The 22,169-nt window shown below is 38.3% G+C and overlaps 1 protein-coding gene across 1 annotated transcript in view; it reads left to right on the top strand.

Annotated features, from left to right (window-relative positions):
* Positions 1-208: 208 nt before the first annotated feature.
* The window catches only part of pex7 (peroxisomal biogenesis factor 7), a 76,918-nt gene continuing 54,957 nt past the window's right edge, over positions 209-22,169 (top strand). Inside the window, exons 1-6 of the mRNA XM_035950635.2 lie at positions 209-355; positions 2,766-2,910; positions 4,848-4,905; positions 5,346-5,496; positions 5,570-5,647; positions 5,734-5,842. Coding sequence (XP_035806528.2) covers positions 2,802-2,910; positions 4,848-4,905; positions 5,346-5,496; positions 5,570-5,647; positions 5,734-5,842 — 505 coding nt within the window. The 5' untranslated portion in view covers positions 209-355; positions 2,766-2,801. The remainder of the gene's footprint in view (positions 356-2,765; positions 2,911-4,847; positions 4,906-5,345; positions 5,497-5,569; positions 5,648-5,733; positions 5,843-22,169) is intronic.

Consider the following 22,169-nt stretch of genomic DNA (forward strand, 5'->3'; position numbering starts at 1 on the left):
TGTGATTCATCTTTAGGCACATCTGAGAAAATATTCTATAACTGTACCTACTGTAGACTCACAAAAATGCACTTTTTCCTTACCTGAGCAGGTCAGGTGTGGGTTATATTTCGGAGAAACGTCGCCATCTGGCGCCCTCTTATGAGATCACAACTAAAACCAGTTACATCCGGGTTCCTGAGTCAGCTGACCAAAACACGGAAGCGGGTCCAGTTGTGAAGTATCAGCAAGCTCAGAAAACAGCATGAGCAGGAGAGAAGAAGAAATATCGTGTTTTGTGGATTTATGAAACGTTTTCTTTCTCTTTTAACGCCTCGACGTGACGCTGAAATATCAAACTGGTCGTATTTTATCTGTGAGTAAAGCGATAAGACAGTATTACCGAGTTTTTTTTTTTTTTTTGGTTTTGCTCTGCTACTGTGCTCATTTGGTCGTTTTCTGAGTTATACATTTATTTAAATAATAGTTTAGCCACCATTGTAACTTTCAAATATGTTTAAGACTCATAGATTTGTCGGTAAATTAATATATAAAGCTTCCTGTGTGAATGTTGAGAACTTGCATGTCCAGTATTCAGCACATTTAGAGCCATATGAAGAGAAATGTTGTACTTTAAAAACATTTAATTGAACGTAAATGACAGGACCGAGCAACAGTCTTCTATATTGTTGTGAGAATTTGTTTGCATTTGTGAAAAGACACGTAAAAAAAGGCAGCCCTGACTTCACCAGACCAAATCCAGCTCAAAAACCACAACACCTAGACCTGGAATAGAATATCAGTGAAGGTGTAAAGACCACTTAAAATAGTTTCAGGTTTATGAACTTTTCATTCCATTTGTAAAAAGAGAACATAAAGAAAATATTTGTTTTCTGCAGACTGTAGCTAAACGATCAGCCTACTATAAATGGAAACAATGCAGTTGACAAATCACAAAGGCTGTACTTGAGGATACACATTATGCAGCTTGTCTGACCCAGGAGTCATGTCATGTTAATGGTTTTACAAATTCATGCTGTCCTCCTTGTGTGACCGTCACATTTTTGATGGTCTGCCATATGGTAATAGTCCATCCCATCACGTCTTCAATATTGTTATTTTAAATTTTACCTATATTTATCACCTTGTGATTAGGCATCTCTGTTCCAAGAGTACCCTTGTCACAACAGGAAACAGCACATGGCAACAGGCTGCAGACACACAACAATTTAAATAACGTTTTCAAGAGTGCATTACAGTATTGCAAAATTGTAATAATACGTTACAAGTCAATGACAATGACCCAAGCAGGGATAAAAATCTGAGTGTGTCTGCCTGTTAATACACAATGAGTGTTGGACTAAAGCTTGTCTTTTAAAAATTCTATAACACATTTAAATGGTAATATCCACCAGAAAAATTGCAATTAGATATTTTCCCAAATAATGTTAATCTTGTGACAGACCATGTCAGACCGAGTTCAGATCAAAAACCAACATACTCACATTTGTTGGTTCAGGGCTACATTGCCCCAGAAAAGCAGACCCCCTTTTAAACCTTGTATTTGTGAAAAGACAAAAAAGGATGACTTCACTTTTGTCACACTCAGACTACATCATGTTTAGACCAGAAACCATTCCACTTAGACTGAATAAACCTGAACCAGATCAACAGAAAAAGTGTAAAGGCTCCTTAAAATACAGTTTCATATTCATAGTACCTTTATTGTGTTTGTAAAAATGCATAAGGATGATGATTTCACAGCTTTAGACCTGCTAAATCTGCACTACATTAATTGAGAAAAAAAGTCTATTTTAAAGACATTAACCTTTATTTTATTTGTGAAAACGTGGTGAATTCACTGCATTTTAAGAATCCACACTGCCAGAACTAAATCAAAGTAATTTTAGATTTGTGAAACATTTGTTTTGTCTTTTTCCAACACAAAAATCACTATACTTAGACTATTCAAACCTGGACTGTATTACCAGGGAGAGGTTAGAAACTATTAAAAGCAGATTCAGATTTGTGAAGCTTTAACTTTATTTGTAAAAACAGAAGTAGAGGCCATTTCACTTTTTATTCAACTGTAAATTGCATCAGATCAGTTCCAAACTGAAAACTACTACACCTTAACTTGTCAAATTTCCAAGAAAAGATTTGCAAAATACTTATCGTTTGTGAAAACACAACAAGAGGAGATTATTTCACTGCTTTTATCCCAATCAAATCACATCAGGCCAGATTAAGACATGTCAAATCTCTATTAAATTAGCACGGAATGGTTAGAAAACTAAAGTCTAACTTAAATATTGTCATGTTTTGGTCACTGAAGGCACAATCCTTCCTGCATTCTCTTGCGTTTAGTTTTGTTACAAAAAGCCTCTTGTGGCAACTTTACAAGTAGAAATCTTCTTATTCATTGTGATAACTAAGTACTAGTGGTGCATTCAGGAGTTCCTTTTTAAAATGCCTTGGAAAGCAGCAAATGGAGCTCTATATTAATGAAAAAAACTGTATTTTTGAAGAAAATGTGATTTAATATCATCAAACATTTAATCTTAAGGTTTTGTAGCAACTCTCTCCAGTGTCATTCTCAGCCCACACAGCACAGCCGTAGAATTATAAAGTATAGCTAGTGATTTATCTGTGTGAAACGGTTCCCTGTGACTTTATTACTCGAATGCCTCGAAGAAATAAATTTGCTTCACAGTCAATTTCACTGGAAGAAAAGCGCCAAGATTTTTTTCACCCTCTTTTCTAACATAATCATTTGTTCTCCTCAGCTGGTGGCCCAGCAGGGCTGCAGTTAGCTGCTGACGATGGCGAAGGTGTTTCGCAGTCCGGCCCGTCACGGTTACGCTGTGGAAGTGTCTCCGTTCATCCCCAACAGAGTGGCCTGCGCTGCCTCCCAGTACTATGGAATAGCTGGTCAGTACAGTACAGTGATCACACGTCTGATGTACAGTGTAGAATGTTCTCGACACCAAATGTTCTGATGTGTTACGATCCAACCTCTAGGGTCAGCTGGATGCAGCAAGATAACCAGAATGTTATTGGTTCAGGTAAAGGAATTTATTGCTCAGTGGCAAAGTGAACATAAAAGTGGTCAAACAAGAAACACAAGACCGGTGGATGTTGGCAAATCAAAGAACAGAATATAACAAAATGAAAGCTAACAGAGTTTGCAAAACTATTGAAACACAAGCAAAGTAACTAAACTCCCTAGCCAAACTTCAAACACAGAAGCAACACCCACCACAAGTAACAGGAACTAATACAACATTGCACAGAACGAACTAAACAAAACTGGTGCCTCTAAACACAGACATTGTACACACAGTACACGGAGATTCAAAATACTAAACAGCTTCTTCAGTAAATTGGCAGACTGCTAACTGGAGCCGCGTCCTGGCTGTAGATATATACAGGTGTGTGGTGATTGCTGGGGTCTTATAAGAGGAGGAGTCGTGGTGGTGGATCAATCCAGTTGGTCGGGAGGCGGGGAGGATCAGGGCTGGGAGGAGGTCTGGAGCTCTAAGCTAATTGCTCCTCATGAGTTCCGGGTGTAATCTGGTGCTCAGACTTCGGCCAGGTGTAATCAATTACCTCCCCACAAGCCATGCAGACATAGAAACTGTACAAAGTCCATCTCCCAACACACATGGCCACCACAGGCCATAACAGATGCTTCTGTATAGACACAGATGGATTAAACGAGAAGGTCTCTGCTGACTCCCCAAACACTACAGATCAGTTTCATTACTTATACTGATTTAAGGTAAACAAGTCAGTTAACTGGTTAACTCTTTGATTCTCAGGCAGTTTCTGGACGTCTTTGCTCTTGTTACTTTTTTATTCACTCTGGGCTCATTTTTCACTGCAGTATAAATTCCTGCCCCTCTACTGAAACATCACAACCCTAACTAGACATACAGAGAACTCAAACATGTGCTCTGTGCAGTATCACACAGTATTGATGCCATAAATAAAAAAGAAAGTCATGTGTCTTCGATTACTTCTTTTAGGAAAAAAAATGCAATCAACATGTGCAACATTTTTGTGTTACCAATAGCAGATATTTTACAAAAATTTTTACAGCCTTTACAAGCATTACAGCATTTTCACACTACTTTGCACATCAACTCTAGAACAATATTTCACCATTCTGAATGTATCTGCCACTAACTTGCTGGCTTCTTGTCCTCTGTGCCATTTATTAACCATTCTACATTTGTTTTATTGTTGAAGTCTCTCCAGTTTGTTTCTATACTTCTGTCTCTGATCTGTTCTGTGAAAGCACAGCCTGCATTTCAGCTGAAATCCTTGAATTTTTGTCATTAGATGCAGAATTGTTTGTTTTTTATGGAACCCGATAAAAAGGTTTGCTTTGGCAAATTTTTAGGTGAGGCATGTTGAATAACATGATTTCAATGAAATGCCACAATTTTAAGCTTAAATGCAGTTAATTTTCCACACAGCACTACACATAGCACATAGTTAGCTCAAAGGCTGCTGATAATTTGAAATCTGATGAGATTATTAATTTTAAGTTTCTTGTTCTGATTAATGGTGTAATTTTGGCGATTTTTTTTTTTTTTCTTAAAGCTTGCATTACATTACAGAGGTCTTGGATGATGGCAGCTGTGATTGGTGGTGGACAATGTAAAGTCTGTTATGTCTTGGTTGTAATCATCTGACTGAGCATTTTTTTAGACAAAATTTTGTTTAGTCTGAAAGCTGCATTAAAAAATGTAGGACAAGGAGCACTGAAATTGTTTTCAGCACAAAACCTCATTTATCACGTGTCTGTGAAATATTTTTGGAGAAAATGATAAAATACATAAACATTGGGTTTGGGTTTGTAGGTTGTGGCACACTGTTGGTCCTGGATGAGACAGAGACTGGAGTTGCTTTGGTGAGAAGGTAAATTTTTTTCCTCTTGTTCTGTCTTCATTACTTTGTCTCTCTCTGACAGCTTACATTGTGTGTATTTCAAAATGTTGTTTTTTAATTGTAATCGGTTTCCTTTTCTTTTGGGTTATGCTTTTAAGTAAACATTTTGATTTGCACATTTGTAGCTTTTGTGAGAGAGCCTGATTTTTTTTTTTTAATTAAATCAATAAAAAACAAATTACAAGCAAAACAGATCTGAGCAAATACAGTTGCTAGTCAATGTAAAATAATTTTTAACAAAAATTAAATCATCAAAAAAAAGGCCAGAAATCTTTGCTGCAAAAAAGGTGGCCCCAGGGCCACCTTTTTTTCCTGTCACTGGTGTAGCTGCAGCATTCTTTATGTGATTATTTTTAAGTGTTCCTGTGTTTGTGAGTGAATGCAGTGACACAGGTGTGTGTTTGTGTCAGCTGGGAGTGGAGCGACGGTCTGTTCGATGTGGCGTGGAGCGAAGCTAATGAACATGTCCTGGTGGCGGGTGGAGGAGACGGCAGCCTGCAGCTGTGGGACACAAACAATCACAGCGCTCCACTAAGGGTGGCCAAAGAACACACACAGGAGGTAACACACACGCTCATGCACTTGTTTGTTTCTGTGCTGGGGATGGTGTGTTTACTGTCAACCGTGTGTGAAGGTGTACGCTGTGGACTGGAGTCAGACCAGAGGAGAGAACCTCATCGTCTCTGGATCGTGGGATCAAACTGCTAAAGTGGTGAGATTTGTTTTTTCTTCTGTTTTGTCATTTCTGTTTCTTTTCTGTCTGCTAACAGTGTCGTGATTTTGTTTTTTTCCCTTCAGTGGGATCCTGCTCTCAGCCGATCACTGACGACACTCAGAGGTCATGAAGGGGTCATCTACAGCACCATCTGGTCTCCCCACATCCCAGGATGCTTTGCGTCTGCCTCAGGTGAGCACACATGAGCGGGAATAAATAAACAACTAGATTCAGAGGAGTACATTATACGATGGCTGATATCATTTCATTTCTGGTTGCGTGTTATGACATTAATGACCTGTAGCTTGATCAGCACAATCAAAAATTCTCAGTATTTGAGTTTTCTGTGTTTAATTTTTAGATTTAATTGATTTAGATTTTTTAAAGGCTGCTAGATCAGTCTCATGAAGCTGCTCTGCTCTCATCACAAGGTGGCGGTGTTGCAGTGTTATTGTGTTGTGCGTTAGTTGCTGGTTTTCATTAATTTCAAATCTCTGTTTGTGCCAGGATGCTCAGTTTCAGCTTCTGTTACTTGACTTAAAGGTTCGATTACAAAAAATACCCAACATTTTGATTTTGTTTTCCGAGGTGACAGATAAAATATGAAGCTTTTTTTTTTTGAAGGATGGATGTTTTACAAGAAGAATCTGGTGCCCATATGAGCACTGAAGCAGGTTTAGCTGGCTGTAATTATTCCTGCAGTTTATAGCAGCCATTAAATGATCCTCTCCTAATGCGCTTTCAGTGTAAGTGATAAGGGACCGAATCTACAGCCTTCGCTCTATGCAAATGTTTAACTGAAGCTCACACAAGGCTCCATGTGAGAAATGTCTGAAATCAACTCGATCTCCTCCAAAGTTTTTTTTTTTTTGTCTTTTTAGTGCCGAATCTTCTCTGTTTTGTCATCAACCCTCCACTGCACATCTTCAAGGAAACTCAAAGAGGGAAACTTCTCCTTACACATAAATCTAGAAGATATAGACTAGATAAGGACTGAGGATTTTATCCCCCATCGGGAAGAACAATTCCAGCGAGCCAAACCTGTGTCAGTACTCATAGGGACACCTGGCTGTTGTTTTAAGACAAGTTTGATCAATAGTGAAACTGTCATTTAATCCTAACCCGAAGCTTTCACTTCAGAATTGTTTTACGAATTGAATAAATTCCACCTTCAAATCCACTGTGTTTTATGCAGGGAAACCAGGTTTAGTATTAAAATGGAGAAGACCACATAAACAGTCACAATTACATACATTAATTTATGTAGCATATTTAAAGGAGCCTCTTTGTGAAAGCTTTGCATTACCGTTTAATATAATTTTCGAAGTGGAAGCAGTATTTTAAACACAACCCTTTGTGAATTCTCAACGTGCACGACTTTGTTGTATTTATATCGGCACACGTGAAGAAATGTGTGCCGTATTCATGCACTTGCAATGATGGAGTTGTGGTGACCTAACGTATGGGTTATTTGACCATTTAGTCTGATTTTACTACTGTAAAGTTGACACAAACAACAAATCAATCAGGTCAGATGTGTCAATCCTTATTACATGCTACATTACAAATTACAACTAGATTCTATTCACTGGGAACCTGGACTAGTTGACTTTGCTTAGTAAATGTAATTAAAAAATGAATCTGTTGAAATCCGTTTAGTCAATTTACCAATAGATTGAAAGTAGCAACCTTAAGTTCAGTACAAACATTTTAATTTAATAGAACTTAATTTTTTTTGTTTCATGTTTTGTTCTTTACTTCAAAATTAAACATTATTTTCAGTCATTTTGACACAATTTGCCAGTAAAGACCTATTTTACTGAATGTATGAAAAAATGGGTTAAATGGTGTAGTTTCCTCTGCAATCAGTGGGTAAATTGATCCGTGTTTGTCTAATTAACAGGAAAAAGTTAAACAGAGAAAATGACAACATTTTTAAGTGTAAGAAACTTATCCACTGCTGAACAAAAGGTTCCTTCAGTCAAACCGTGAAGAAAACATATTTATTGACTTTGTCTTGAAATAAACCCGGGTCTTGCACAGATAAGTTCAGAAAATCAGAAGCTGACAAAATCCTGCAGTGGTGATTAGATGGTGAGGTCCTGGATGAAAAAAAAAACAAAAAACTTTAGCCTGATCAAGTCAAAGACTTTGGTGAAAACAATGATGCCTTTAGTGTTTTGTTTTTTTAAATACTGTAATCAGTAACATTAATATTACCTGTTTTTGGAGAAAGAAATTCCTGGTTAATACTGAGTGGGAGACGTAAATATCTTGTGCCACTAACTCCGGAAATCTACACAAACTTGACATAACAGAGATAAATCCAGCACTCCTTAAGTTAACATTTCAGTTTTCAAAATAGTCATCTCATCTATGACGCCAGACTTGACTGTAAAGACGGTATAGCAGCACCTTGGTAATAAGATCATAGCAAAGAAGTGTTCCTTCTCTGCTCCCGCTCTATTAAGGAAGAGTTTTAGAAATCAGCTTCATTCACAAGACAATTAAGTGAGTGAGTTTTTGCCCAGAGGGAGAGCTCGGATTATCTTATCTGTTTGTGTGGGAGCGTATTTTAACTTTATCAGAGGGGTGGAGCCGCGTTGGTGATGGATGCGCGTTTCGTCAGAGCCGCTGATCAGATTGTGGACCAGCTGGAATCAAATCTGCTGCAGCTGCTTTCAGCTCAGGATCAGTTTGTGAAGCGCACTCAAACAAGTTGGCTAATGAGTTTCAGTTAATTGGTTTGTGAGAGTGAGCGGAAATCTCTGATGAGATTTTAGAACGGGAAGATGTTAAGCTCCTGTTGCTCACATGGGTATTTTTGGTTCAGCGATGTGACCTTTATGGTTTAATCCTCATATTCATGCAAAAATAGAAAATTGAGTCTGTGCAAAACACAGGTGAGTTGAACCCGGACGGTCATCTGGCTTTTGAATTGTGTGTTTGTGTTCCCATTATTGCATTTTATGGTAAGGTTTAGTTTTAGCCGTTAGAAGTATGCCAGATTAACTGTTGGTGGTTTCTGTTTGCACAGTAGCATTTACAGATAACCAGATTACTGTGACTGTGAAGAGAACTACATTGATTTTCATGCAGGTCTGCAGTTAAAAAGAGGCTCCTCTTCTCTGTCCTTTCCAAGTGCATGTATGAATATTTGTTTACAATGATGACCACAATGAATCTATCTGAAAACTTCAACATTTCAAGACATTGTGCTAAGATTTGAATTTTGAGTTACAACTCTGAGAAGTAGGAGGATTTTAAAGCATCTTCTTTTCCTCTGTGAGCTGTGTCACAAAGCTGCAAATTCTTTTATTTTCATCATCACTTTGTCTTAAGAAAGAGTTGTGTCTCTAATAACTATTACCCAGGTGTTATTTTTGTTCAGTCTACTTCGATTCTTTAATTAAACAGTTAAACCTTCCTTCTTGTCTCCCCCTTCTGGCATTAGGAGTTATTACACAAACTCTGTCCACGTGTGCTTATGAGATGCAGCAAATACTCACATTTGAGATAGCAGAAACGGAGAATGTTTGGAATTTCGGATCATAAATAACAGAAACAACTAAAAAGTACCACATGTAGATGTTCGTGGGATTATTATGTCACTAAAATGTAATGATGCTGAATACTTTCTGTGTCATGACATATAAAGAAATGTTTCTTTGAAATAAGAATAATTTAGCTGCAGAAATAAGAGACCAAGTATTACCTGTTGAGTTTCACATCAGTTACACAGAGTTCATTAGATCTGTGTGCAAACTGAGTTCAGATCAGATAACCGTGGCTCTGGAGCTCTGCAGCTACATGATTCACTGAGCGCTGACCTCCATAATAAAACCATTACTGTGGACTGACTGTCCATGTCATGCACTTGCAGCTGCTTACCTCCACGTTCATATGATAAATCAAACTGCAGCAGCTCACCCAAACACTGCTGCACCAAAACCCCCTGTCACAGCTGACTCATTGGATTTCAATAAACCTCAGATCTTGTAAGCACACCCACACTGTCTTGCTTTATTTTCTATTTAATTATTATTTAAATTCATTTAAATGACTGTACACTCAACTACACTTTAAAATGAGATCAGATTCACTTTAATTCATCCTGGAAAATATATTCATGCCAAAGATGCTTAGTACAGAGAAGTAAGAATAAAACACACTGTAGAAGAATACATGCAGGGTTGGCAATATATACTGGCACATTGAAATCTGGCACACCAGATTCTAAAGGTCCAAGCTCAGAATTATTACAGTGACCAGTTTAAACTACTGACACGACATGAATAAAAACTTTAACCTTGCTTTTTCTGAAAATGATGTCAAGTGATGTAGGAGAGAAGATGTCTCACTGTGTTAGATTTGTTGGAACTACAGATAAACTCAATCCACAGTGGTGTTACAGAGTGAAATTTCTTTCTTCACAAATAATCTTTGGCTGAGGACAGACACCACCATTCGGAGAGCACACAAACAGCTAGGTGTAATTTTGGTCTGTTTTTGAGTTACTCACACAATTTATGCCAACTAGCAACAGTTGATGTGGCCTGTGATTGTTTTAACTGGTAAAAGTGACATCAGTTCTGACTAAACAGGAGAAGCAGTGGCCTGAATGTTACGTACGGTGCGGTTTGCTAAGAAGGAGAGAATTTGTTATTGTTGGTGTGAAGTTGCATTTTACCAAGTCGTCAATCAGTCCGCAGCAGCGCCGACTCATCTTTACCAGAGTAATGAATGTTGTGTCCACAGCGTGTTGGACTGCTTTCCACTGCGTCTTGGTGTACGACAAGGTTGTGTCACCAACTGTTTGATAGATCCTCTAATGTGATACCTTGCTGCCATAGTTGGACATTTGCTGGATCCACTTGTGTGACTAGATACACAAACCTGGCCTATGTGAAAGACGTTGCCTTTGCACTCTCAACTTGTAAAAACTTTGCCAAAGTCCTTGAAATCCTGCACTCTGAGGCTTGCAACGTTGGCCGAGTCAGCCATACTCACTGACCAAGACCCTGCTCGTTGGAAGAGAAAAGGTATTTCATTGTGCTGCCTGTTGTGCTAATTTAGTGCCCTCCACCAAGAGTCAAACTGCCGGAGCCTATCCCAGCTGACTCAGGCGAAGGCAGGGGACACCCTAGACAGGTCACCAGTCTGTCATAGGGCCACATACAAAGACAAACAATCACTCTCACATTCACACCTACGGGCAATTTAGAATGATCAATTAACCTCAGCATATTTTTGGACTGTGGGAGGAAGCCGGAGTACCCGGAGAAAACCCACGCATGCACAGGGAGAACATGCAAACTCCATGCAGAAAGATCCCGGGAAAGCCGGGACTCGAACCAGGGATCTTCTAGCTACAAGGCGAAAGTGCTAACCACTACACCACTGTGCAGCCCTCACACCAAGTAGTTACATTTAATTAAAGTTATTATTATGGTAAGTTCTTTTAGATTAAGAGGGGACCCATTCAAATTTAACACAAGGTTCAAAGAGTCTGAAGTTGATGATGCATGTTGCACAATCAGTTCATGGTTCACAATAGTTCTTGTGCCTCCCAAACCTGGTTTTGTCAAAGCTTTTTTTAAGGTGCCCAGTTGATGGGTGGTTCACTGCAGCAGCCCCAGGTGAAGGTCTGGAGCTCCTCTCTGCTTTCTGACCTGCAGCAGCGGAGGTACAACAGCAGAACAAATGACCCTCTGTGGTTATCTCTGTGTGTGTCTCTGCCACCTGCTTCAAGTTAGTGCAGTTCAGCTGAATCCAGCTTTCTCTGTATTTGTTTCCCCTGTTTTCTGCTCTTTTTTGTCCCCTTTTCTCTTCCCTAAAGGCTCAGTTACCCTTTACTTCACACCAACAAAATCCTCCTGCAATCAGGATGTGAAATGGCAGGTCAGATGTGGGTACTCAACAAATACTGAGCAAAGCTTTGCTGCAATTTGTAGACTGTTTGTGTAGTAATGTGATAAAATGGAGACACTGCTGAAACGAGTGATTCCCTAACAAAGTAAAACAGAAAAGTCGAATGAAGTTCAAGCACTGAAAGGAGATGAAGTGTCACGTTAAATGTAAACCGTGATCAAGGGACCTGAGAGTTTAAGTTATAGTAAAGTTCTCAAAGAGTCGAAAACACAAAAAACACATTTTAGTGTTCAGTGTAGGGGAAGGGAAAATGACTGAAGTGTTAGTAATAAAACAAAAGAAACAAAAGTTAAAATTTTGGAAGTTAAGAGCAAATTTAAGTTAATTTAAATGTTTCAGTGTTCAGTAATGTTTAAATATTAGCCGACGTGACAAAAGCAGTGGAAATGGTTGCCACGAACTACATTTTTTTCAATTAATTTAAGCTATTAATTTTTCTCCAAAATAAGCTAAATGGTCGTTTCATTTAGGTTCACTATATTTTGACAAACTGTATGTCATTGTGTAAAGCAGCACAATGTGAAATATAAACAGAAGTTTACATATTAAAGTGCAAAACTCCAAAATGATAAGATTTTTTAAAAAGGCCCTTATTTGAGTCAGTAGTGCAACTCCAAAACAAATCCAGGTTTCTTTCAAATGCCTTAAACAAAGTGCAACATGGATAGGGTGGATATTTTTCACAAGCACAGAGCAGCTAAAGCAGCTCCTTGTCTCCCTATTGTGTAATCCTGTGAAAATTACAAACAGTTGTCTGTACTTTGTGTGTATGGTCAGTTTGTCAGACGATGTCACAGTTATAAAACTAGAAAAGCACTCAGAGAGCGCAATACTCCGCCAAGGCTGTATAACAAGGATTTTAGCTGCATAGAGCAGCAGCAGCTTGGAAATGACTTCCAGATTTGCGTGTCGTCTTGAAGAGCCGCGTTTCTGTAACACTTTCATTCTTGTTCCATGGCCTGACAAAAGGAACAGAAAAATCACATAAATGAAAAAAGGGATTTGGGTTAAATCAAAGAACAGTGCATGCAAGCACAGAGAGCAGGACGAGAAACAAATAGATTTAAAGTGTTTTTGGGGCAAATAGCACCTATATTTTTCTCTTCAGATGTTTAATTCTGCTGAATTTTTTTGTTCTGTGATAACTTGACTACTCTCAGACTATCAAAGCCTTGGACCTTTGGAAACTTTTACATTGAACCCAGTTGTATTTTATGGCTGCCACTATTGTCTGTGGCGGTGACTGCAGTTGACCAAGACTAGAGCCAAAAACAACCAATGACATGATGCAACAATTACATAGTGATACTTTCATAACAAAACATTTGGTAAAATGAGCTGAAGTTAAAAAAAAAAAAAAAGAAAGAAAGGCGATGGTTAAAAATACAGATTTTGACACATTTCTAGTGTTGCCATCACCCAACATGCTGACTGATTATGGCAGCTTTATTGAGTAAGTCCAGCTAAAAGCAGTTGAAGAGTAAGAGATAATTGTTTCAATGTGAGCGCTGAGTGCAGTTGAAGGATCAGAAAGCAGTTACATTAAGGCGTCAAAAATTTAAAACGCCTTCGTGTGAAAAAGGTTTGCCTTTCCTGCTTAGTTTGTGGAGAGCTGTGTCCACGATGGGAGACGAGCAAAATATCTTTTTGTCACGAAATGTCTCGTTCAAAAAGCTGTATATCAGGGACAAAAACCTCGAGCTCCCTGAAGCAGAATGTGTTTAAATGTTTGATTCAGGGAAATGTTTGCCCACTTTCCACAGTTAATGTGACCCATAGAGACAATGGACACATTATTTGGAAATACAGCTGGTTTAATGTTGACTTCCTCTCATCAGAGGTTCAGGCATGGAAAAGACTGGAAGTACAAGCACTGAAAGAAACAAACATAAGTGAAATTGTTAAAGAAGTTGAATGTAAAACCTGAAAGCAGATGTCAGGTGATGGACAAGCACCGAAAGGAGTTGAAGTGATGGTTTGAAATGTTGAAGAGATGAAAAAAGAGGCGTTTAAGTATTCCTAAAGTAATCAGACTAATGTTTGAAGTAATAAACCTGCATCAATGATTTTGAATCATTGTGTCGCTGAGCCTGAATGTTGTCTATCTGTCCTCCCAGCAGCCCTGTGTTTGTGTGTTTTGCTAATATGAAGCACTCAGCAGCCAAGTGATGTTTGCAGGACACTGAAACACACACCTCTGTTAATTATACGTGCTTGTCTGTGTTTGTTCCAGGGTAGCAGATAGTGTCTGGTTAAATAATTGATAGCAGCCGTACATCAGAGACAAAGGTTCACCGCCACACACACTTCTGTTGTTGCTCACCTCACTTAGTGTTGCTGGTGTGTTTTTTGCGGTTTGGCCTCAGGGAAACTTTAGCATAACATGAACTGTAGCTCTGCTCTGTCTCTGCTTCCAGACACGACTCACAAACACCAGAGTTCATGGCTTCTGGGTGAACACAGCTAAAACTAAAGGTTGCTAAATGGAGTTGACCTGCAACAGCACCCAACCAAAAACACTCAACGCCTCACCTAACCTCTTCTTTAGCCATAAACAAACAGACAAAAACCTTATCATAGTTTCACCTCATGTTTTGTTTCACCTCCAGATAAAGTGGTTTAGATCAGACTTGCAATGATCAGAACAGATTAATGCTTGGAGTCATTTTCAAACAAACTGGCAAGAATTCTCTAGTTCTTATCTCATCAATTGAAATGATTGGCTTCTTCTGACAGTTTTATGTGACAATGAACAAAATAGATTACACTTTTACACTGTTGGTTAAACAAAACAAGCAATCTGAAGACATCTCTCTGAGCTTCTGGCAATCGTGATGGCCAGTTTCTGACAAAACAGTCAACTAGTTATGCTGTCGTAGATATCTAAATAAATTATTTGGTTTTATTTACTGTGTTTTTTTAACCTGTCTGACTTTATTGCAGCCATGTCACTCTGAAGTTTAATTTATTTGTTATTTTACGTTTCACATTTAAAAATGTGCCAAAAATGAAATGTGTGCATTAACTAGAATCTGTAAAAGACCAAAAATTCTGTGCTTTTTAGTTCAACTGAGAAGCCACTAGTGACTCATTTGTGACCAACATTTACGTGACAAAAAATCAGAAACTTTCCACTGAACTGCATACTGTCTTATACAGAACAGAGAGAAGTCAAGTATGAAAACAGATTAAAAATGTACGTAATAACATTTCTATAATAGCTACCATTTTTCCAGTGTTGGTAACCACTTTACCACATAAAATAATGTTTTACATATTGATTCCGGTGTTTTTTTCCAGGTGCATGGTCATTACAAAGAATCAATTGACTTGCGCAAATTTACTTATATCATCATTGTTTGCAAAAATCTCCTTTTTACACATCCAAATGGATACACATAAACCACAGTTTTTAAAAATATGCACTTTAGAAAGTGTTTGAAAAAAAAAAAAGGCACCATTTGACCAACCCTAAAGCGCTGTTTGTGTGCAGATCAAAAGTCCAAATTTCGCAGAAAATGTTAATTTTGCATTAAAAAGAATAGTCAGACATGGGACCTTCTGGGTGAAAATCATGTGGTCTATCATATCTCCACTTCTTCAGCCTGCTGACGTGATCACTGGACTTTGTTGTTATTTTTATGTGCCAAACAGAAAAAAAATTAAGGCACGGGACAGGAAACTTTTAAATCACATGATGTGGATTTAGGCCAACAGAAAAGAACGAACCAAAAAAAAAAAAAATGGAAGCATCTCACAATTTTACTGCTTTTATTGTGGAACTAATAAATTCAGCCATGTGGACCAGTTGTTGTGAGACTGTGTTAGACAGATAGACACGTAAAGAAGAAGACAGATATGAGAAAAAGAACCAATTTCCCTCAAGAGTCCTCTTTCCGTCATGCTCGCACACACTTTCACACTGTCTGAGACTTTGAAACCCACTTTAAGGGCTATGAGCTGTGATGGCGCACACAAACAGGAAGGTCTCTCTGTGGGGCTGGTGTTGATAGAGGGGTCCTGTCTGGCATCAGAGCGCACTGCTGCAGGCCTGGTCAGGGCTGTAATGAAAAGACAGCCAGCGATCGATAGATAGAGAGTGACGACAAGAAAGAGCTCCCCATGATTGCACAGCTTCAGTTTTTCTGAATCAGTAAGCCGTGATGATGCTAACTCACACGTGTTGAATGCATCTTCTCTCCATAACTGTTTCTCTTCAGGTGAGAAAAAAAGAGAAAAGGTCCACTCACTATTTACTGTGAATTTTGCAGTTTTTCCCAAACGTTAGTTTGTCTTGTTCCACTAAGTGACACAGACTGCAGCAGTAAACAGTACGAAGCACCTCTTTGTCATTTATTAACCACTGAAAAAGTGGATTGTAACCAATTAGACAAAGTGCTTGTTTTCTGTGCTTTCATGTACTACATAAAAATTTTACATTTACTGCCATTTGGTGCAGAATTACCATACTTTTAGTCATCCGTCTCGTGTCTAATGGAATAGCTACATTTCTGTTTTAATAATCAAGCTATCTTTTTACAACTGATTTGGTTCTATGAGAAGTTACAGTGGTTTTGATGTCTTAGAACGATAGTAAAATATTTTGTGTGTTTGTTAAAGTTTTGAGGGTCGATATTGATGCAGCATATTTTGATCAACAGAGACTGATAGCTGATATTTTGAACCGATATAAAATCAATGTAATGTTTTGACACAATGTGATAGCAGAGAGCCTGTCATTCATAACTAGGCTTCTTCATTAATAAGTGTGACTATAACAGATTATGTAAAATAAGAATAGGAGTGATTAAAATAGAATGTGCTGTTCTGTTTATGTGGGATCGACTGAGATTGATCAGTTTGTCTCCCGCAGTTCTTTCGGCTGTCCTTCTCTGTTTTCTTACATTTTTTCTTTTCTATCACTTTTATTGCCTACTAAGATCCAGATCTTAAAGCCTTATTTATTATTGGCTTGTGTTTCTTGTTCAGTTTTTGCAGTTTCTGCTTTAGAGACATTTCTGGGACAACAAAGCAACTACTGACAGAGAGGTGGCTGCATCAGACCTGAAATAGCACATTTAATTTATCAGTGAAAATACTGATACAGATAAAATGAAAAATGCAACAAAAAATATCAGCCACGATAATCAGCCAGGCCAATAATCAGTCTATCCCTATTAATAAATAGCTATAGTCAGAAGGTTCCAAGCAGTAAGATTTTAATAAACGGCTTGTTCTGCCAATAAGTGTAGGGTCACTAATGACATATGCTTTTAAATGTTAATTGTTGCTTCCCTTTTAGTTTTGACAGTTCCGTGGTCTTAGTCAGCACTTACTTGCCTTGCTGGGACACTTCAATGGAACTGCACTGTCATTAATGTTCTTTCTACTTGGGCTTTTCCTGCCTTGACAAATGTCTGATGTTAAGAAGGGTCTGTATATTCTGTGGTATTATGTGGATTTTTCTTTTCTTGTTATTATTTAAATGATGCACTCAACCAGAGGGAGAGTCAGTAAATAACATACACATGCAAAGAGATGGTGCCTGAGATGGGAATACAAAAAAGATGTTGGTTGGAAGCAGTTTGTGGTGTTGTGAGTCATTGTTAGACATAAAATTGTACTTAAATGCTTCTTTCTGACCTGTAATTATAGCCCAATCCAGTCTGCTTTCACCCTACTACAATCTGCCAGCACCACTTATTTTTAGCCCCATTAACCGCCCATCGCCCATGTTCATGGTCCCCCCTCATTCTCGAACATTTACCCATGCACACTTCGTCTATTAGAGAGGACAAATCTGATGTCACAGGATCACAGGAATTCCTCATCTTTGCAAAAATAGCAACAGCCTACACACCGTCCAAAGTCGTGATGACGGCTGTAAGTTGTCTTGCAAATGGCATATAAATGATCCATCCATTCATTTATTAGCTTCCACTTATCCGGATTTGAGTCTTGACGACAGCAGGCTGAACTGGTCATTCCAGTAGTTCCTCTCTCCAGCAACACTTTCCACTTCCTCCTGGAGGATCCCAAGTCAGCTGAGATATGTAACCCCTCCAGCAGGTTCTGGGTTTATGACATGTCTGGAAAACCTACACAAGAAAATCACCCAGGATGCATCCTGATCAGATCCTGAACCACCTCAACTGACTCCTTTTGTTGTAAAGGAGCAGTGATGCTACTCCAAGCTCCCTCATTTCTGAGGTTGAGCCCAGTCACCCCACAGAACATTTATTTTGGCTAATTGTATCCACTACCTCATTCTTTCGGTCACTACCCAGAGCTTATGACTATAGATGAGGGTTAGAACATGCGTACGTAGGTTGACTGGCAGATCAAGAACATTGCCTCCTGGCTCAGCTCTCTGTTCGCCACGATGGTCTCAAACAAACCTGTATTATTGCTGACACTGCACCAGTTCGTCTGTCCGCCTCATGCTCAATTTCACTCATGAACTATATCCTGAGATGCTTGAATTCTTCTTTAATTTTCACTGGCATCAAAGGTCCACTGCTCTGTTTCAGTATCACTTCCTTATTTTTTGACACATCCACATAAAACGGAAGGGGCTTTTCTTTCTGGTTAGGCCTCATCCAGGTATGGATTCAGAGTGATTCAAAAGCTACACACATTTTGACTTAGACATATTATTTTCGGCATTTTTGCTTTCTGCATCTGTGAATCCATGTGAAAAATTTTAGAAATCTTCTGTCCACCCATGTCTGCGAGCAGCCCAAAGTTTAAGACTGTATGAACTGTCCACACAGAAAGCACGCTGACTGCAGATGTACCAGAAAAGTAAACTGGACATTGGTCTTCCTGTGCCGTATCCATTCCATGATGTTTGTACTATATTCCAGCTACTTAGTTATATTCTTGTTAGGTGACTGCCCGCACAGTTTTCTCTTTACATTCTGTCCAAACACAATAATCTAGGCAGCTCTTTTTGCTTTCAGGTCATCTTCATGTTTGCACACATAGAAGCACATGGAAGTCTGGTTCTGTGAGTTTGCAGCTGTCCAGTTGAAACCATGAATTGATCATTAGTAAATAAAATAAATAGGTTTTGATGTTGTATTCATCAGCAAGTTTTTTTTTTTTTCCAGTTGTGAACAATCCACAAACTAGTCATTAAATTTCAATCAGTATAGTTGTGATAGATGGAGCCTTAAAGGTTTCTTGCTGCTTGCAGCTTCTCTAAATGTGAAAGCATGAGTGCGATGTCAGACTGAATGAGGAGGTGAAATGAAGTTGCAGTTCAGCATGATTATCAAGGCGTGGGCGAGAGAGCATCATTTTGAAAAATGTGAAAATGCGATCGCAGTGGGTACTGAGGTACTGGATGTTAAAGGCAGATGAATGGATGTCTGTGTGACAGCTGAATTATCGAGGGTAATGGTGTAATTCTAAAGCGGGTCCCGGTGGTGTTGTTTAGTGACCACTGACTGGATGATCTGGAGAGGAAGTTGACCTTTCATTATTCTGTCTTGAAATTGCTTTGTTCCCTGTAATGTCAGCTATCTCAGTGGAGCCGCCGAAAACCCGTAGAGGTCTGTGGTTTTACTGAAGTGATAAAAGTGAAGTCAGGCAGAGCTGAAGAGAAGTTGGAGTTCAGTCAGAACTTTCTCAGATTAAAAAAAAAATCTAAATATCCTCTGATGCTCCTTAGAGTGTGCTTTGCAGCATCTCACTGTATAGACATATGTATGGGTCAAAACTAACTGTATTGGTCAGACATCAACTGGTTCAGTTTGTTGGTTTGCAGGAATCTTTAAAAACATTACAGATATGAACTAAATTTGGTGGAAAATTACTCAAAAGAAAGCTCATGTACAAATTTTTGCATCAAGTGCAGATATGTCCTTATTCACACTGCATGCACAATGTAAACAAAATCATACTATTTTTTAACCTAAAATTAAATCAACAGAACTGCTTTCAGTTTCACTTTGTGCAATTTTTTAAAAGTTATTTTTTGGGCCTTTATTTAGAGGACGGTGGAGAGAAAGACAAATAATGTAGGGACAAGAGTGGGGGAAAGACATGCAGAAAATGACCGTGTGTTGGCCTTGAACCCATGGCTGGTGTGTAGGGGACTGTAGCCCCTGTTTATGGGTCGCCAGCACCCCAGTGAGGTAACTTTACCAATGTGTTTGAGACTTTTAACAAGCGAAAGTTTACGACAATGAACTCTGTGCTCATGCAAATGAGTAGCAACAAGGCAAAGCCCTGTATCTTGAAACACATTGCTGTGCTAACATCATTCACTTCTCAGCTGCTTACATAGACAATGAATGGGAAGCAAGGAGTGACTGATCCAGTGGATTCTTACCATTACTCTTCGCCTTCTATTCCCTAGAAGCTTGCCAGTCTTCTCTCTGTTATATTTTACTGTTATTCTCTGGACTGAAAGCCCTTGATTCAATATGCAGCAGAGTTGTCTATGAGCAAAACTTACTCTTTGATTTTGTAGTCAATCATGTCCATTTAATTCCTGGAATGATGGGGAATTAATATTTGACTTATTGAGCAGCCCTACCCCAATCAGCAGCTTTCATTTGAATAAATGTTGTTCCATTTTTGAACACAGTATCTCATTCTCTAATTATAATTGTGCATTAAGTCCTAAAATGATTACTTGATCAATTAATCAACTGAAATAAAATGTTTTGGTACTTGAATAATCTGTCAAATCATGTATTTGTCAAGCAAACCATTCATTCCCTGGTTCTCACTCTGAAAATGGGATGCTGCTGCTTTTTTGATATCTTTCTGTTTTGGAATGTTGTTCGCACAAAATAAGAAATTGTTTTTGGAGACTTTTAGATTTATTTTTATATTCATAGATGTTATCACCCCAAGTTGCTCAAGGGAAGAATGGTGTAACTTTAAAGAAGAGGAAAGATGTCAGGGGTCATGTTGTCGAGCATTTTAACCTTTAAGTAAAAATATAATCACACTTCAAAACAAAAGGTCACAATCCTAGCTTCACTTTCTTCACTTTCGAGTACAACAAAAATGGCAGCCAAGAGGCCAAAAGCAAGGAGTGGAACATAGAACAAAAGGAAAAGAGAAACATAAATCCATGAGGAACTTAAATTGACACTCACTTTTTGTCTGACTTCATCCTTTCAACAACATAAGAGAGCTATGTACTAACCAAACACCTTACAGGATCACTCTATTGTGGGCATGATGTGGTCCTAGAAGTGTTGCTCCTCAGGGTTTGTACACACCCAGCTCGAGGGTCATCGATCTAGACAATAAGGAGTTACTGCAACTGAGTCTGCAGCACTATGGACCAAAACAACAGACAATCTAAGCATTTTCATATCAGGCTTACATGCAAATATAAATTAATACAACAACAGACAAAAATATTAATTGAATATTCATATGTAAGTGCCAGTCTCAAAATTATTAGCATCTTATAATATATAAAATCAAAGGTTATAAGTGCAATTTATTGTTTTGGAATGAACAGTGTGCATTATTTTTACATTATTAGCTATATAAAAGCATCTTAAATTTGTATTTTCTTTAAGCACAATTTAAACTATTTTCTGCAAATATAAAACTAACCGCTTGCATGGTAAATATATGCCATTGAAATGTTTAGACAAATAAGTTATGCATATATTATAAGCTAAGTTTAGTTGTGGCACTGCCCAATAAACTTTGACTGAAACTGCTCAGCAATTACAGTGCGTATAGAAGGTATACAGCCTCCTTCGAAGTTTATAACTTTTATTGCCTTTCAATAATAAATCATCGTTGATATAATTGACTTTTTGGACAAGAATTCACAAAAAGCAAATCTTTCATTTCGAAGTGAAACACATTTCCACAAAGTATTGCCAATTAATTAGAAATATAAAATGGAAAATAAGTAATGGCATAAGCGTTCTCCCCTTTTAAAGTGTCCTATGTAATTCCACACAGGTGCAACTAATTGGTGCTAGAAGTCACACAATTTGGGTTGTTGGCCAAAAGAATAGACACTATGCTTGGCTGACACAAAACACTGCATGTTTTACAAGCACACCATCCTCACTATGAAGCATGGTGGTGGCAGCATCATGATGTGAGTATGTTTCTCAGCAACAGGCATTACATGGCTGGTAAAGGCAGAGGGTAAAATTAATGCAGCAAAGTATATGGAATTTCTGATGCAGTCTGGAAGAGAACTGTGACTTAAGAACACCAAGACAATGAGCTGAAACATACAGCCAAAGCTACACGGAAATGGTTAAAGACAACAATTTGAATGCTGTGGAGTGGCTTGAGTCACAGCTCAGACCTCAGACCAATTTAGAATTTGTGTCTGGACTTGAAGAAAGCTGTTAACTCATGATCCCTGTGCAAACTGACAGAGCTTGAGCTGTTTGGCAAAGAATAATGGGGTAAAGTGCAGTGTTTAGATGTGCAAGACTGATTGAGACAGTACTTTGCCAAGTTATATTGGCTATGATTTAATGTTGAAAAGCAATAACAGCGAAAACCTTCAAGGTGGTGAATACATACATATTATATAGGTACTGTATGTGTTGGTGTGATAGTTACATACAGCTTTTGCTATTGT

This window comes from Amphiprion ocellaris, chromosome 12 (assembly GCF_022539595.1).
Source record: "Amphiprion ocellaris isolate individual 3 ecotype Okinawa chromosome 12, ASM2253959v1, whole genome shotgun sequence".
Lineage (NCBI taxonomy): Eukaryota > Metazoa > Chordata > Actinopteri > Pomacentridae > Amphiprion > Amphiprion ocellaris.